We start from the raw sequence: 15734 nt of genomic DNA on the forward strand, positions 1-15734 counted from the left end.
TGGTGAGTGGAGGGGAACCCGAGGTGTCGGGTCCACGTCGACAGTGCCGCCCCCTGCACCGCTTCCCCTGACGGTCGAGCCGACGCTCCCAGACCTATCAGAAGGAGCGGAATGGCTTGCAACCGCTGGTTCTCGGGGGCATGAATACACTCTGGCTTTGTCCCTTCGGTCGATCGAGCTGATGCTCCCAGACCTCCCAGACCAAAAGCAGTTGGCAGGGGTTTATAAGTTTGTGTGGGGGGCATAAAGGGCCTTGTAGCCTGTTGTTTCTTGCATCTTGAGGACATTTTGTGGGGGCTTCGGTGCTCCAGCCCGCTGTCTTCGCTACTTGTTCGCTGGCTTCTTAGCCAGTAGTGGCCTTCCTCTTTGAATGCAGGTATTATACGATTCATGCTGTAAGGGCAATCCAGGCGGTCCAGGCGCGGACTGCCACGGACTGCCTTGACTCTGCAGCCTTGACTCTGCGGCCCGCTCCGTGGCTAGATGGGTGTTTTGTAGACACACCCTCAGGGAAACAGCACTGTGGAAAGACTGCCACGGACTGCCTTGACTCCTCAGCCTAGGCAGAGAAGGCTTGTTTTCTGGTTCTTTCCTTTTAGCCATGGAACCGTTTGCGTACGTTGCTTACTTTGTCAGAAGCTAGAGTTACTATTACTGTTAGGTTATGGAAGCGTTTTTTGTATGAGCATTGCTCAATGTGGTGCATGGGGTGTATCTGAGGCCCAGTACCATGGGCATGAAGTGTGAACCCTTCTGTGTCACATGTTCCATGGAATGCGCTGCAGGTTTTAGGATTGTGATGTACATTCAGCCTATGTACCTACCACGCCCAACAAAACAATACTAATAATAATAATACCACTGTGGTGTGCGTGCCAAAGGATGTGGTGTGAGGTTGATGTTGACGTGTGATGCTGGGTGTTGAGTGCTGATGACTTCATTCTATGATGTAGTCATAGTCGCTAATAGCATGCATGGCCTTTTCATGGGTGGTGTTGTCTGTATTTTCTGTTAGATGTGTTGTATTGTACCTGCAGCTTCCACTGTGTTTGGTCCAATGTACAGAATGTGCAAGTGGTTGATGGTGTGAGTTTCCGTGTGTGAATGGTCATATCGGTCTGATATTGAATGGAGTTAGTTGAGTGCTTTTCAATCCACAGTATTTGTTTGTTTGTTTATTAATTTGGTATTGCGCGCCAAACCCATTAGGTAGCCGGACGCAGTAGAGGTCAAGACGGCTTAAGCTTAGTTACAGAATGTGTACAGAGAAGCATATAATATACAAAACAGTTGGAAAATAGGTGCTGCTGGGATAGTAACAGTGGCATATGGAAGGAAGCACAGTAAAAGGCATGCAGCAGAGAAAGGAGTGCAAGGTACCGACAAGGTAGGCTAACAGTCATTCGTTCGTAGCCATTTAATTACATTGAGTCTAAATTTAGGATATGGTTGTTCCTTTCTGAGGTCATGCGGTAATGCATTCCAAGTTTTCGCTGCAATAACTGGGAAGCTAGATCCTCCAGCTGTGTTACAGGTACTGTGGTATGTTGTGTCACAGTAATTCTGTGATTTCTGGTGCTACGATGGAGCTAATCTCCTATTTTGGGGTCCATAGGTTTTTTTTCCGATTTACCACAAGCTGTAATTTCACCACAGTAAATGTACTGATTTTTGGCCTTGAAGTGGAGGATTTACAGTCATCATCTTGCTGGTTGATAAATTCTCCACTTCATGGACAAAACTATAATTTGCTGGTGCGGTTAAAGTGGTGGAAATTCTGTTACTGCCAAAAAAGTGGCGTTAGTGGAATTAGTGCCACTTTTGTTCCCTGCACCACCGATCTTGTAATGAGACCCACCAGTCTGGATAGCACATTGAGGGGGGTTCTGAAACAGTTGATCGTGAAATTTGGGAGCAGTTAAAATCTGCGAGGAGCAGTTGAAAAAGATACGATGGAGTATATAGAACCTGAGCTAATGCATTAATACAAAGAGTTAGTGACAGGGACTGTACCTTTGTGATCCGTAGACATGACCCGTTTCATCAATGACCGCAACGTGCTTGAAAGTGTATAAAGGTGCGCATCATCTGAAAGAAAAGTGTGGATTGGTGCATGCTTAATATATACATTCATAGACACAATATAGTGCACGGAATTGCATAAAGCCATGACCTTATGATCAGCAATCTAATCTAACAATATAATATATAGGCCAGATGTATGTCTGTCCCTGTCTATGTGTCCGATGCAGTCATAGCTTTGTCTGTTGTCACCTCTAGATGGAGCTGTGGCTCTTAGGATATATAGTGGTCCTACTGTGTCAATGAAAACCTACTCTTTGGCCCCTGCACTAGTACTGCATAAGGGTTCATAGTCATAATGTCGAATTCAATAATTTCGAAAGTCAAAAAGTCGAATCCAAAAAGTCGAAAACAAAAATGTCGAATTTTTTTTTTTTGGTTGCTTTTTTTTCGAAATGGGGGGGTTCCCCCTCCCCCCAACCCCCTTTTTTAATTTTTTTTTTGTTTTACCCCTTTTTTTTACCACCGGAACCCAAAAAAAATATATAAATAAAAAAATAAAAAATTCGACATTTTTGTTTACGACTTTTTGGATTCGACTTTTTTGTAATTCGACTAATTTCATTCGACATTATGACTGGAGACCCTGCATAAGGGGCCTATAAAGGTATCACTCATATTGCACACAAGTTACATATACACTAAAAAAGGAGTGGATTCTGGGTGCAGAGGGGTCTATTCGTAAAAGGAAATCCTGCTCCCCAAGCACTTACACCTATTGCCAGGTGACCCCTCCAAAAAGTGACCTAACAAATATTTACGATTCACTGATTCCAAAGTTCGATGACTTGTGAATATTTGTGAGTTTCTTTTGGGGGGGGTGGGACGGGCCAGCAAATACTAACCCCTAAAGCACCCTTATGCCACTTCCTCTTCTGCACCCCAGATGTGACATACTCACACAGCACCCGAAGAAACGTTGAAAATGTGTTTCTTTTAGTAACACAAGAGCTTTGGAAATAGAGCTCAGGAAAATGTGAAAGATTGCGGGAAGTCAAACCACCTGAAATTCGGGTGGTTCAGGTTAATCCAGAATGAGTTCACCCAGGTTTAGCTACCTACGCCCTCTTTACAGGTGTTATTTACACTTTAGTTAAATGCACCAGATCCGAAAAAAGAAAAGCAAAGAGCAAATTACTCAGATTTCCCTGAACCTGGCTGATTCACACATTTTTGTTGAATAATTTGCACTTCTATTCCTTTTGTGCAATTTAATAATTTGCAAATTTCTTTTCTAAAGTGGTCCCATGTAGTGGATTCCCTATGTTCATCAGCCACTGAGTAGGTCGCTGTACAACCAATACGCTTGCCTCACACAGTAGCACATCCCAACACTTCCTGAAACAAGCCCAGTGCCGGATTATCCATTAGGCCAACTAGGCACCGGCCTATGGGTCCTACTCCTTTTAGTGGTCCCGCGACAACGGATCAAAATAAAACAGTGCAGAAAATGAAAAACGTATCATTTGCAAGGTGGGGGGGCACATTCAACTACCTAAGGGCCTCACATGGTGTAATCCGGCATTGTACAAGCCCCATCTGCCATAAAAAACGTGGTAGTAGGGACCAAGCATTGGGCACAGTTCTGGAGAGCGCAGAGCACAGTTTATAAGCACAGAAAAGGGGCTGACGCGGTCTAGAAAAGGTCAAGGCACTGCTGCTTGCTTACCAAAGCAATAGTTCCTCAGCTGGAGTTCGGACAGAAAATAAGTCGATTTAACTTCAGAAATAGGTGTTTTCACAAATCACACGAACGTTGTCAAGTTGAGACCGAAAAGCGGCATTGAGAAATGTGCGCCATTGCTTTGTAATTGGCCAAATATCCTATTTTTCAGCTCTAATTAAGGGCATTTACCAAGAAGTCGAAGGGTTTTATTGACTTTGTAGGTAGCCATATGGGGTCAATGGTTTAGCCGGATGTTAAGCTTCACAATGATATCCCTGAGATAAAGAATTAAGAACTGATTGGTCAAACGCCTCGCACAAGGAAGAAAAATAATTCAACATGGAGGCAAGTGAAACCCTTTGGAAATAGCAGAGGTACAAAAAGGAAAAGAGATACAAAAAATGTAGTTGATAAGTGATAAGATCAATCAAGCAGGACTGGCAAATCACAGGAAATATATGGATTCGATTGAAATCAGAAGGTCCAGAGTATTGCCTTGCTGATGGCTGGGAGAAAGCACTGCTTGAGCGAGGATTACATTTGTTATGGCGTCTGAAAGAAGTGTGAATTGGGGCACACCGAAGTCATTAAAATGGATGTTAAGGTCACTTTGCTGAAGTAAACACCAGCGTGAGCCATCAGACCATAGGAGCCGTAGTCAGTCGAGGGAAATCAGGACTCATAAATTGGGAGTACCTGGCAAATACACTTGGACAGTACCAGCATGGAATCAGGTGGCAAGGAGGGGAGTGCTGCCTGATTCCAAGACAGTAGATTGACATTTTGCGAACTGGATGGGTGCAGGGCGGCCCACCGCACAAATGACTCTGAATGAATATCTCATAGGATGTGCAGCCTTACACTAACCATTGGGCCCAATCGCAGTCCGCACACAGCTGCCACACATCTCACAATTATCTGAGCACTTACACACCCTGCCAGAATGTATAAGGGGAGCAAGTTCATCAGGACAATGTTGTAGTTTAGGGCTAGATGGCAGAGGTGCAGAAGTGGCAGAAAGTACAGACCAGAGTGTGGGGAGTGGCTAGGAGAGAGAAAGTTCCGAGTGGAGCGAGGGAAAGACACTGGAGGAGGTTGAGAGGAGAGGCGAAGGAAAGGGGGCGGGGGTGAAACACGCAGTGATACAGAATGAGGAGGAGGAACAGTGGTGAAGAGAGGAAGGGAATGACTGGATGAAACACACAGTGGAGGAGGTGAAGAATAAATACTGGAGGGGAAAGGAAGGGAATTGTGAGGTGAGAAACCTACTGAAGGAAGTTGGGAAATATTCACTGCTGGTAGCTTCCGGGCTAATGATGATAGTGTCCCTCCACAAACTACGCGCCCGTAAACGTGATATATGAGTTACCCCTGATCCCTTACCTGAGTCCCTGACAAAATAGGGCATGGTCAGCAGAATTCGGATGAATTTCCCATATCCGAAATGTCAGAGGATAAAAAGACTGAATGTTATTTGTTCGAAAATACGGCCATTTCGGATCCCCAGATCCCACCCAGCCCCTTACTTACCCATCGGCGGCATATTCCTGTTACGCCGACTCGCTGTGTCCCGGCAACACCAGTTCACCAGGAACAAGAGGTGTCACAGGGACCTTTGTTTTCTTTTTTCTTTGTTTGTACTGTATGCGAATGGTGCGGGGGACACCCCAGCAACCGTTGATGACATTATGGTTAACAATGGTGCGGGGATACCCCCGCAGCCCCCACTCCCTCTTGTTCACCATAATGACACCGAATGAGGACATTTGATCTAATTTTTCGGCTGTTCGAACTTTTCATTCGGCGGAAATTTGATCAAATGTCCCATTCAGACATTTTTATTCGGTCTTTTTGGGTGTTTCCAGTTCAGCATGGCATAGACAGACAGGAAATTTGAAACCAAAAACTGACTGGGCGGAAATAAGGTCAAAATGCACATTCCAGGTGAATCAAAATGAAGGCTAAAAGGAATACTGGACTCCAGAAAGAACAGCTTGACACTTGAATAGAAATCAGCACGAGTTTCAGTGGCAGTTTTGCACAAAACTGCAGCACAAGGGATAATACTGGAACCGAGTCGAGAGTTTTGCATCTATATACTCAGCAAGGATACCAAACAGTAAGTGGTTTTACACTTCCACTTTACAATCTAATGTCTATTTTGCAACACAACGGGCCTCAATACGAGTTTAGCGGTAACCTGCCGGTGCTACCGGCGGATTGTTGCCGGACTTGTAACAACGTTTCCGCCGCCTGAGATCCCGGTGCCACCGGGACATTACAAGTCCCAGCGGCCCGGGATATCAGGTGGTGGAAAGTGTAAGTGGGACTCCATAGAAATGGGGACATGGAAGCAATGGCACAGTTGCTAATGGTGGCAGTGCTTCCGTGACAAACTGTTTAGCTGCGCCAGGGAGGCAGAGTTGTAGCATGGCCGTCCGGAAAGGGTGCCGATACGGTGCGACCGGCACCCTTATTTTCAGGCCGCCACACTTGTAATGAGGCCCAAAATGAACCCTCAATATTTTTTCATTAAACCAGCATAGTGCATGTGATATTCAACCTTCTTCTCCTTTGTTTCTTTATGAACACTTTAACATCTATGATTTGAAATGAACACAGTTTCCTTTTACACGCAGTTTTACGGCAGAGTAAACTCATTTACAGCACATTTCACAATCGAAAGGGGGGCACAATGCATGAATACAGACCAAACAGTTCCAAACCCCAAGGAAATTGTCTAGCATACCCAAGGAATGCTCAGAACATGTTATGTTATGTTATGTTATGTTATGTTATGTTATGTTACTTGGCATTTATATAGAGCTCTATATATCATTGGTATGACCTCAAAGCGCTGGTAGGTTGAAAGCCCTCGAGAACCGTACTACAGGTCAGTCGAGATAGATGGTGTCTTAGGGTGCATGGGTGCACCAGTTATGTGTGCAGCTGTGTAGTTGTCGTATGATAGCTGCATCCTAGCGTTATGTGTGGTGTTGAAGATAATAGTTGTACGTGTTTGCAGTCTGGCGGTTGGACATCCAGACTGGGATTGGCTGTGTGCAGCTAGGCCGGAATGTCATGGGATAGCTGCGTTTTATTAGGGTGATGGGGTGTTCATGGGGTAGTGTTCGTATGTGAACAGCTAGGCCAAATTAATCAGGGATATAGCTGTGTTCTAGTTGAGTGATGGTGAATGGAAGAATAGGTGTAGTGATATGATAAGAGTGGTGGTTCATCTTTAAAGCATCTGAGACCAGGCACGTGAACAGGATGGCAGTAGCACATTGACACACGGACACACAGTGACAGTGGGTTGGTCTTATTGTGATAAGAGGGGCATACGGATATATAGCAGCATGGGGACAAGAAAGCAGAGTACAACAGTGACACATGGGCACGGTTGTTTATATGGTGATGAGAGGGTTGGGTGATACATTGGGATACAAAGCAACATCATGGGAGCCGGATGCAGGGAACGCAGTGACAAATAGACACACAGTGACAGTAGGTTTGGGATTACAGCGATAGCGTAGGAAATAGGGATGTACAACAACCGCATGGCATTAGGAAAGCAGGGTACACATAGACATGTGTGTGGGGCACACAGGAGCTAGAGGGTAGGGTAGGGTAGGGTGGTTTAAAACATTCCATCCATTCAATCCATCCATTCATTCCATCTCTGCATCCGTCAGAAGCATTGATGTTTAGGAATGCAATGGCAAAAGGGGGGGACCGCTAGATGTGGTTAGAGGCACTGCACTTAAACTAGACCATAGAATTAAATCACACCATGACAGTCAAAGGAAACGCGTATGCAGTGCTACCTAAAAACAGGGGGGGTTACGGCACAGTGTTAAGCAAAGCAAATACATCAAATCAGAGACATCTGTGCATCAAACAAAAAGGCGAGATTTAGGGGGAAACCAGGCTATGCAGCAGCAGCAGACAACCCAGCGGCTCTGCAAAGGAAGGGATCTGAAGAGGGCCTGAAGAACATTCACAAGCATGGATGGCTGGAAACTGGTAGCAGCTCCCACATGCAGCACGCTGCTCACATGAAGTCAGGAAGCCCAGCACCTGCAGGTGTTCCAGCAATTCATAGGTTGCACAGCAAACAAGGCAACATGCAGTAGAGCTCTGGGCCGGACAGGGGCACCGCCCTTGGGCAGATCTGACAACAGAATACAGGCTGACACAGAGGCTCCCCATAAGCTCTCCAGCGAAACAACCACACCCACTCTCTAGGGCTTGGGCTTAAATAACCAAAGGGGCAGAGCAAGTGGGTGCGGTGTTGGGGCGCCACTGTGACAGTACCACTCCAATAAAGGAATATCAGCAGCACATATGTAAACAATACATTGGAACCACTCCAGTAAAGGAATATCAGCAGCACATATGTAAACAATACATTGGAACCACTCCAGTAAAGGAATATCAGCAGCACATATGTAAACAATACATTGGAACCACTCCAGTAAAGGAATATCAGCAGCACATATGTAAACAATACATTGGAAATTAAGGGCTAACTGAATAATACACATTAGAACAATACTCCTAATATTAAAATGACAAAATAAAGAGAACCCCTAATGAAATTACAAAACGTGTTCAGTGTTCATAACATTAAATAAATAAATGCAGGTTGCTGAAGGTGTCTAACTGACATCTGTAGTTAGGCACAGGTGAGCTGTCTCTTTCCCAAGGGGGAGGAAGCCTGGAACCTTCATCCATTTTAGGGATTGGGAGAATGGAAAAGTCTAATGTCACATTTTTCAACTGTCACAACTGAAAGGTCTGGTAAACTGGGTCTGGGGGATGGGTGAGCCGAAAAGCTGGTGAACAGGAACATTGCAGCTTATATATATATATATCTTTTTTGATTTGGTTCAGAATTTCAACCTTGCAAAAGCGAATAAAAAAAGAAAAACAGTTACAATAAAAACACGTAATAACAATAGCAGTTCAGCTCAACCCATACAATGGTCCCAATATACAGAATACTTTACCAAACAATCCTATTTTAACAAGTGCAAATCAAGTATCTTTTTAGGGTACAAACAATGGCAATTAAGTTCCTTTCAATGCAAAAATAATAATAGCACATGTGATATAGTATCGTTCCCGGTAAGTGATCAGTGGTAAAGGGTGAGGGAGAGGGGAGAGAGAAGGGGAGTGGGCGAGGGAGGAGTGAGTAAGATCAACACCCCCAAGGAACAATCAATATCATTCTGAAATCCTTTCATTAAAAAATATAAAAAATTATAAGAGCTCAGTAAAACCTTTAAGAATAACAGGTAATTCATCACCACTAAATTTAGAGAGACATACTGCCCATTAGAAACCCTCATCTGCAAATCATCTTTAGATAATCATTTTAAATCAGAGAAGTATTTATATAGAAAGGCCCTTCTTTGGTCTACAAGGTTTGGGCAGGACACTATAATATGTTTTAATACAGACAGAATCCACAAGATTTGTCCTCTTGAGACCACTTAGCTCGGGCCCCCAGTACTTCCCTTGCAGCCTATTGAAATCAATGCAGTCCTTTGAACAGAATGAGGATCCATAGCAGATAATGGCTGTCCATAGGAATCTATGTAATTTAAAAGCACATTTTACATTCATGTCTTTTCCCTTTGAGCCCAAATCTGTTTTACAGTGCATCTTTTCTCAGTATTTTCTTTGCTAGGGTCCACCTCCTGGGGGAGGCCTTATCTATTAGTCACATGTGGTGCTAATGGGCGACTGCCCAAAAATCTACCTCAGTAGAGTTTCTAGACCCACAGACCAGTGCCTGGGGCACCAGGTACTATTCTTAGTACTGGCCTCTATTTGTGTGGCTTTACAAATATCATGGGAGAGAGGAGCGGAAGGAAGAGAAGAAGCACATAGTCAGGAACAGATAAAAGGAAGTGGAGTAGGAACATCAGAGGAAAGAAAAAGGGAAGGAGGAGGTGAGCAACCATCAGAAAGGAGAGGGAAGAAAGGTGCAGGAATAAGAGGGTAGAGAGAAAGAGAGACAGAGAGTAGATGATTGAACATGAAGGGGGACCAAAGGGAAAGAACATGCTAGACAATCACTAGCTGCCATTATATGATATGATAGGTTATTTATAACATGCTTAATACCCAGAGGTTTTTAAGCGCGGACCGGGGATCGAACTTGTGTTGCTCCGTGTCGTCTTGCTTCCAAGGCGACCACATTGCCCCTGAGCTATCCTCCCGAGATAACATGAAGAAGGGGTGAGACAGGAGAAGAACAAATGGCGCAGAGATGTCGTAGCAGAACATCAAAGAGAAGAGGCTGGGGAGAGAAATTAATTAGGAGGAAGAAAGAGACCGGGAGTAGCAGTCTTTAAGACCTTGGCCAGAGAGGTTTTCCTGAAGGTCAGGGGGAGAGACCAGAACAAGAGCTAAAGATGAGAAACAGAGACTACCACCCAGAGCAGAATTGGATGATGCATCTTTCCTAGTCCAAATAGAAGGGGAAGGTTTGAAAGCAAAGATTGAACCCAACCTTCCATTGGTTTCACTTCATCTGCCTGTAACTTGGATGTGACAATAGATGTATTACTTCTCAGATCTATGCAATGTCCCAGTAAATTAAACTGTTTCCCCCACGTAGGCCTGTCATAAAATGGCAGCAAGTCATGTTCATGCTACAAAGGAATATAAGAGACGGTAAAACCTTCCAGCACAGCCATTGAAGCTCAAAGAAATACATATTCCTTGGTAGAGAATAAAACAGCTCTGTTAAGCAAAATTGCCACGAATGAAGCTAGAAACAGATGACAATTGCTGGGAAAGCCGAGAAGGAGGCTTAAATGCCACATTCCCCTCTACACTCCATACCAATAATGTTGGCATACTAGATGTCTACATAGTGCCAAAGCTGCCAGAGGTTTGCCAGACTAAAATAGGAAAAAGAGGAAGAGGCAAAGAAATAGTGCAATAGCTCTCTGCCAATAAGATCTTTCGATTAATTGAACAACAGAAAAGATCTGGGCACTTAATCCCTACTGGTATTTTCTGGGAATACAGGGTCCACACTAATCTTAGCAGCACTGTTTATGCAATATTGTCAGTGTCAGTGCAGGTTCACCCAACCTTTGTTTGGCAGAGAGCAAGGCTCCCCACCTCCTGGGGGGTTGCATCCTGCAATTAAGTACACCCTCCTGTCTGGGGTGCCTTGTGATTGCCAAACCCCTTCTAAATGCCCTGGGAGGCACCCATGCACATCACTCCTTCAGGACCGGATGTTCTATGCACATGATTCTTATAGTACAAAGCTTGGGAATGCTCAATAGGGATTCTCTATTTTCATGGAGCGTGTAGGGCCAAATGTTCAGAGAAGCCCTGAGAATTCTTTGAAAATGCAGAGCAGTCACCTATATTCCTTTTAATCCCCAATGAAGGTAAATAAAATGGCTCGGGCTCCTAGCACCAAAATGGACTCCAAGTAAGTAAGAGAGTTGGCTAACCAAATACCAATATTCATAATCCAAGTGCCTAAGGAATCCCAGGTGACCTGTTTAAACTAAGGAAACACAAAGGAAAAGGGCACATTTGCTTGCAAAGAATGATCGCTAGCATCGGACACAATTTGGAAGAGGACTAACGACTGAAAAAGGTTTTAACACATAGAACAACATTGAAAAATACCTTCAAGAAAATGGGCAGATCCGAGTCACAAATATTAAAATGGACTTCTGAGGATACCATATTCAAAGAACTGAAGTCATCTTAATCAAAACAAGATAAAAAGAGGAAGGGGTAAACCTTTTTTAATTTTGTTATTATTATTGTTGTTTGGCTAAAAAACCTTAACCTTTAACAAGTAATAACTTAACATCAATACAATAAGTGCACATATCAAACACAGAATACCCATGAAATACATATGAAATGCATACGAAATACATACAAAATAAATACGAAGGGGAAGAAAAAATAAATAAAATGCTAAAAAATCCCAATCCCCAAACTATTCATCCAAAAAAATGATACTAAATCTCAGTTAAAAAAACATCCAATTTCATGGATTTAAAAAAATTCACTACTGCAAGGACAGTAGAAGTTGTGTGACCCGCTAAACATGCCACCCAAATTTGTTAATCCTTTCTCAACAAAAACAATCCAGAAAATGTCCCGAGATGATTACATCTTTGACCCTGAACTACAGGGCATTCTACCAGTAAATGTCTTAAAGTTTCAATCTTAGAGTCGATGTTACAAAATCTACAGACTGCTTGCCTCCAATCTGGCATACTAAACCTGACTAATAATAGTTTAGTCGCCAACATATGCCATCTGAAGCGTAGAAAGGTATGCCTGATGTACCGGATAGATGGCTAAGTAAGGGGCCAAAGTGCCAAGCCTCTTACGATGACTCCCCAGATGGAACATGGTACGCATGCCTCATTTTTGTGGTTTTTATCCAGTCAAGTTCATATAATCATTTCTTCATGCCAACTGGATTATCAATGAGCTCTTGAAAAGAATAACCCAGTTCAGCAAAAAGAACTTGGCATTACAGACCTAAGGGCATGTATAGGTACGGAAATGGGTAAATGTAGCAAACTTCTCCAGATAAGTGATCCACAATATCAAGGGAGTATATGTCAATACCATTTAGGATCTTAGGTATGATTTTACCCTCTTAGTACCTGATAGAAGGCAACAACGAAAACTTACCAAAATGGCAGTCAACTCTCAGCTGACCCGCGAGTGCAATGGCACGGTTCTTTAACCAGTCCTGTAGTCTATATGTGTCAGATTTGGATAGGAGCATAAACCCCAAATAGATAAGCAAAGAGACTTTCTCTACGGAGCTTGTGCCATTGTGCCAAGGATACGGACACTCTTTCCTACCATATGTGCACGGCAGAATTTTTGATTTCATAGGGTTGATTTGTAATGAATGTTTTTCCACAAAGATTGAAAAGGCATTTAAATAAGCGCTGTAAGCCCACCGCAGTCAAATCAAACAGGAGGATATCATCAGCGTAAAGTAAGCAAAGTGGACGCAAATGAAAATGTTTTGGGGTGATAAAAGCAGCCGGTTTAAAATAATCACCCACATCAGAAATGTATAAGAGAAACAGGTCGGGGGCCAAAACGCTCTCCTGCCTGATACCATGAAAGGGTTTAATCGTGCGAGAAAGTAGCCTGAACTGACTCTATCTGACCTGGACTCTAGAGTTAGAATATAGACCTATCAAAAGCTGGAAAAGGCCAAAGGTAATCCCCCATTGCTTAAGCTTCAGCCACAATAAATTGCAGTCAACAGCATCAAAAGTTAGGTCTATAGATGCAACAAATACTGACTTAGAATTACCACCCCACGTAAGATGGTGAATGCTCTTGACCATAATGCCATTAAGGGGAGTACCTATATTCTTCCTGAATTTTGTTTGCCATTTATCAAGTCTGCCCGCACTGAGCACCCAGGACTCAAGATGGGATAGCAGGATAGATGCAAAAACCTTGCTGTCTACATCAAGTATTGCAATTGGCCTATAATTTACAGGGTTCGATATCTCACCCCTTTTATATATAGGCATTACATATGATTTTGACCAGGATTCTGGGAAGACTCCGGCACTGGCAATAGATTTAAACAAAATAGACAAGGTTTGCGACCATGCTGAAGTATCCTGTTTAAAAAATGTGTTTTATAAATTGTTCGGTCAGGCGCTTGAGAAGAGCTAATGCGAGATATCACTGCCAAAACACATTCACAGTCAAAGCACGAGGGACCTTGTCTTCGAGAATGCACATTATTAGGTACATCCAAAGGGCATGCATACAGGGTTTTGAAATGGGGCACTCAATCGTTCTCAGAAACAGCGTTCAGCTGCTTATGGGGTTCAGGAGAATCGAGATTGTTAATCAACCTCCAAAATGCCTGCACATTTTTATTACGCATGATCTCAAGCATAATTTCCACATCAGCTTGACTCTTAGCCCGACTCTGATGAGTCCAGTTCATATAGGTTTGACAAACTCCTTTTATCTAAAAGTTCTTCCTTGTAGGAGAAAGATCGGTTCATTTCCTGATCTGCCGTAATGTACTTCTCATTTCACATTTCCTATGTGCTACTTCCAAACTATACGTGTGAGAATGGCTACGATGTTTAGGCACACAGGATCTCAACCGAACAGAGGCAGTAACTAAGTTCTTAGCAAATATCTCAAAATTCTCGGCCGAAAAGTTGTTATATTTCCAATCCAAAGACGTGGAGTTTAAATATTCAACAAGGGATTTATTCAGCCTCACCGCCAAAGCCACATTCCAACAGATTCTATTGCCCTATGAATTAACCTTATTCCATAAAACTTTGTGATTCACACTCAATGCTGAAGCACACCTGCAACACTCTCCGCCCTCTGCAACTTATCCAGAACAGGACTGCGAGACTTGTCCTTGGCCTCAAGCTCAGGGATCGTATCTCTCCAGGACTGAAATCGTTGCACTGGCTCCCAGTAGCTGCGAGGATCAAAACCCTCTGCATTGTCCACAAGGCCTTCTGAGTCCTAGGGCCTCAATACCTTCAACTCTCTCTTCCTAAATATCTTCCCTCTCGCGCTCTTCATTCATCCGCCTCCAACTCCATTAGGATCAGTCGCTTCTCCAAACAACGAGTTGGGGGTAGATCTCTTTTTTCGACTGGGGCTTCCCCCTGGAACAGCCTCCCTGAAACTTGAGGAGAACCATCTCCGGTTCGGAAGCACCTCAAAACCTTTCTCTTTGCCTCTGCCTTTTCTCCTCCTCTCCCCTGCTGACCTCCTGGCTGAAACTGATTCTGCACTGGCTACCTGGCCACCCTCTATTCTCGTGCCCAGGTCCCTCCCCCTCCCATCATACACTCCACCACTGCCTGCCTGGTAACTCCCGCACTTGGGGACTGTTTCTGCATCCCTACAGTCCCACCACCAGCACTTGACACCTGATGTCTGCACTTACCTTTGCACTTCCCACCTTGGCCGTTACTTTACTATTGTCATTATTCTATGCTCATGTACTGCACTGTCCCCTCCCCCTTCCCCAGGCACTTCCCCCCTTCCCCATCCCGTACACTTGCACAATCTGAATGACACCTGTCCTCCCTTTGTTCCCCCTCCTTTGCCTCGTCGCACCTTGAAACACTTGTGTATAGGCGCATTATATGCCATATCATATCATATCATATAACACTAAAAGAGGAGTGAGCCACATTCAGCATGTTGCAGTTTTCATGCATCTGTGCCTCTATAAAAATGTAGTTGATGGGCGAGTGCACCTTACCATTCGACCATATCGGCGAAATAGGTATGTCCCAAAAGACAGTACCATTCAGGGGGTACAAACCAAGAGCCTTCAAATGTCCCAACCACAATCGCCCATTATGTTGTTTGGAGGAGCACACATGATCCAATAAGTCATATTTCTGTAAAGAAAAAAGGTTAGTACATTCAAAATGCAAGCCACCCATGACCACAGTATTTCCATTGTTATACTTTCTGTTATGATGCAATGTCCACACCACTTAGTGTTACTTCTTCTTAATGTTTACTTCAGTTTCTTTAGTTACATATTACAGGATTAAGACATCAGGAATAAGACATGTACAATAGAGACACCGGCATCCATCACCCAGGAAGGGAGGGCCCAACTGATTCAACATAGAACACTCACCACAGCATTCTCCCACTCATACATCAACATTTCACAGGCACTCAGGTGACATAATAAATCACATGACAAACCACATCAGACTAACCAAGCACTTCACAACACATCTCCATCCTTACCAAACACACTCACAAACAAGTACTTCACAACACTTTCCACCCCAATGATTAATACTGATTGGAAGTTTCTCTAGAAGTTCCACCAGATCACTCCTTCCCTCATGCCAGTAGATGTTAATAATGTGGAAATGACGAAAAAGACTACCCTTAAGAAAAAAGTGAGCCATCAAATACCAAATTGAAGGCT

The 15734-nt window shown here is 43.7% G+C and overlaps 1 protein-coding gene across 1 annotated transcript in view; it reads right to left on the bottom strand.

Moving 5' to 3' along the window:
• IZUMO1 (izumo sperm-oocyte fusion 1) overlaps nt 1–15734 on the bottom strand; it is a 441208-nt gene that overhangs the window by 271009 nt on the left and 154465 nt on the right. The window contains exon 2 of the mRNA XM_069649610.1: nt 2014–2088. Within this exon, the coding sequence (XP_069505711.1) occupies nt 2014–2088 (75 nt within the window). The remainder of the gene's footprint in view (nt 1–2013; nt 2089–15734) is intronic.

Source organism: Ambystoma mexicanum, chromosome 1p, assembly GCF_040938575.1.
Source record: "Ambystoma mexicanum isolate Mex_15411 chromosome 1p, UKY_AmexF1_1, whole genome shotgun sequence".
Classification (NCBI taxonomy): Eukaryota; Metazoa; Chordata; class Amphibia; order Caudata; family Ambystomatidae; genus Ambystoma; species Ambystoma mexicanum.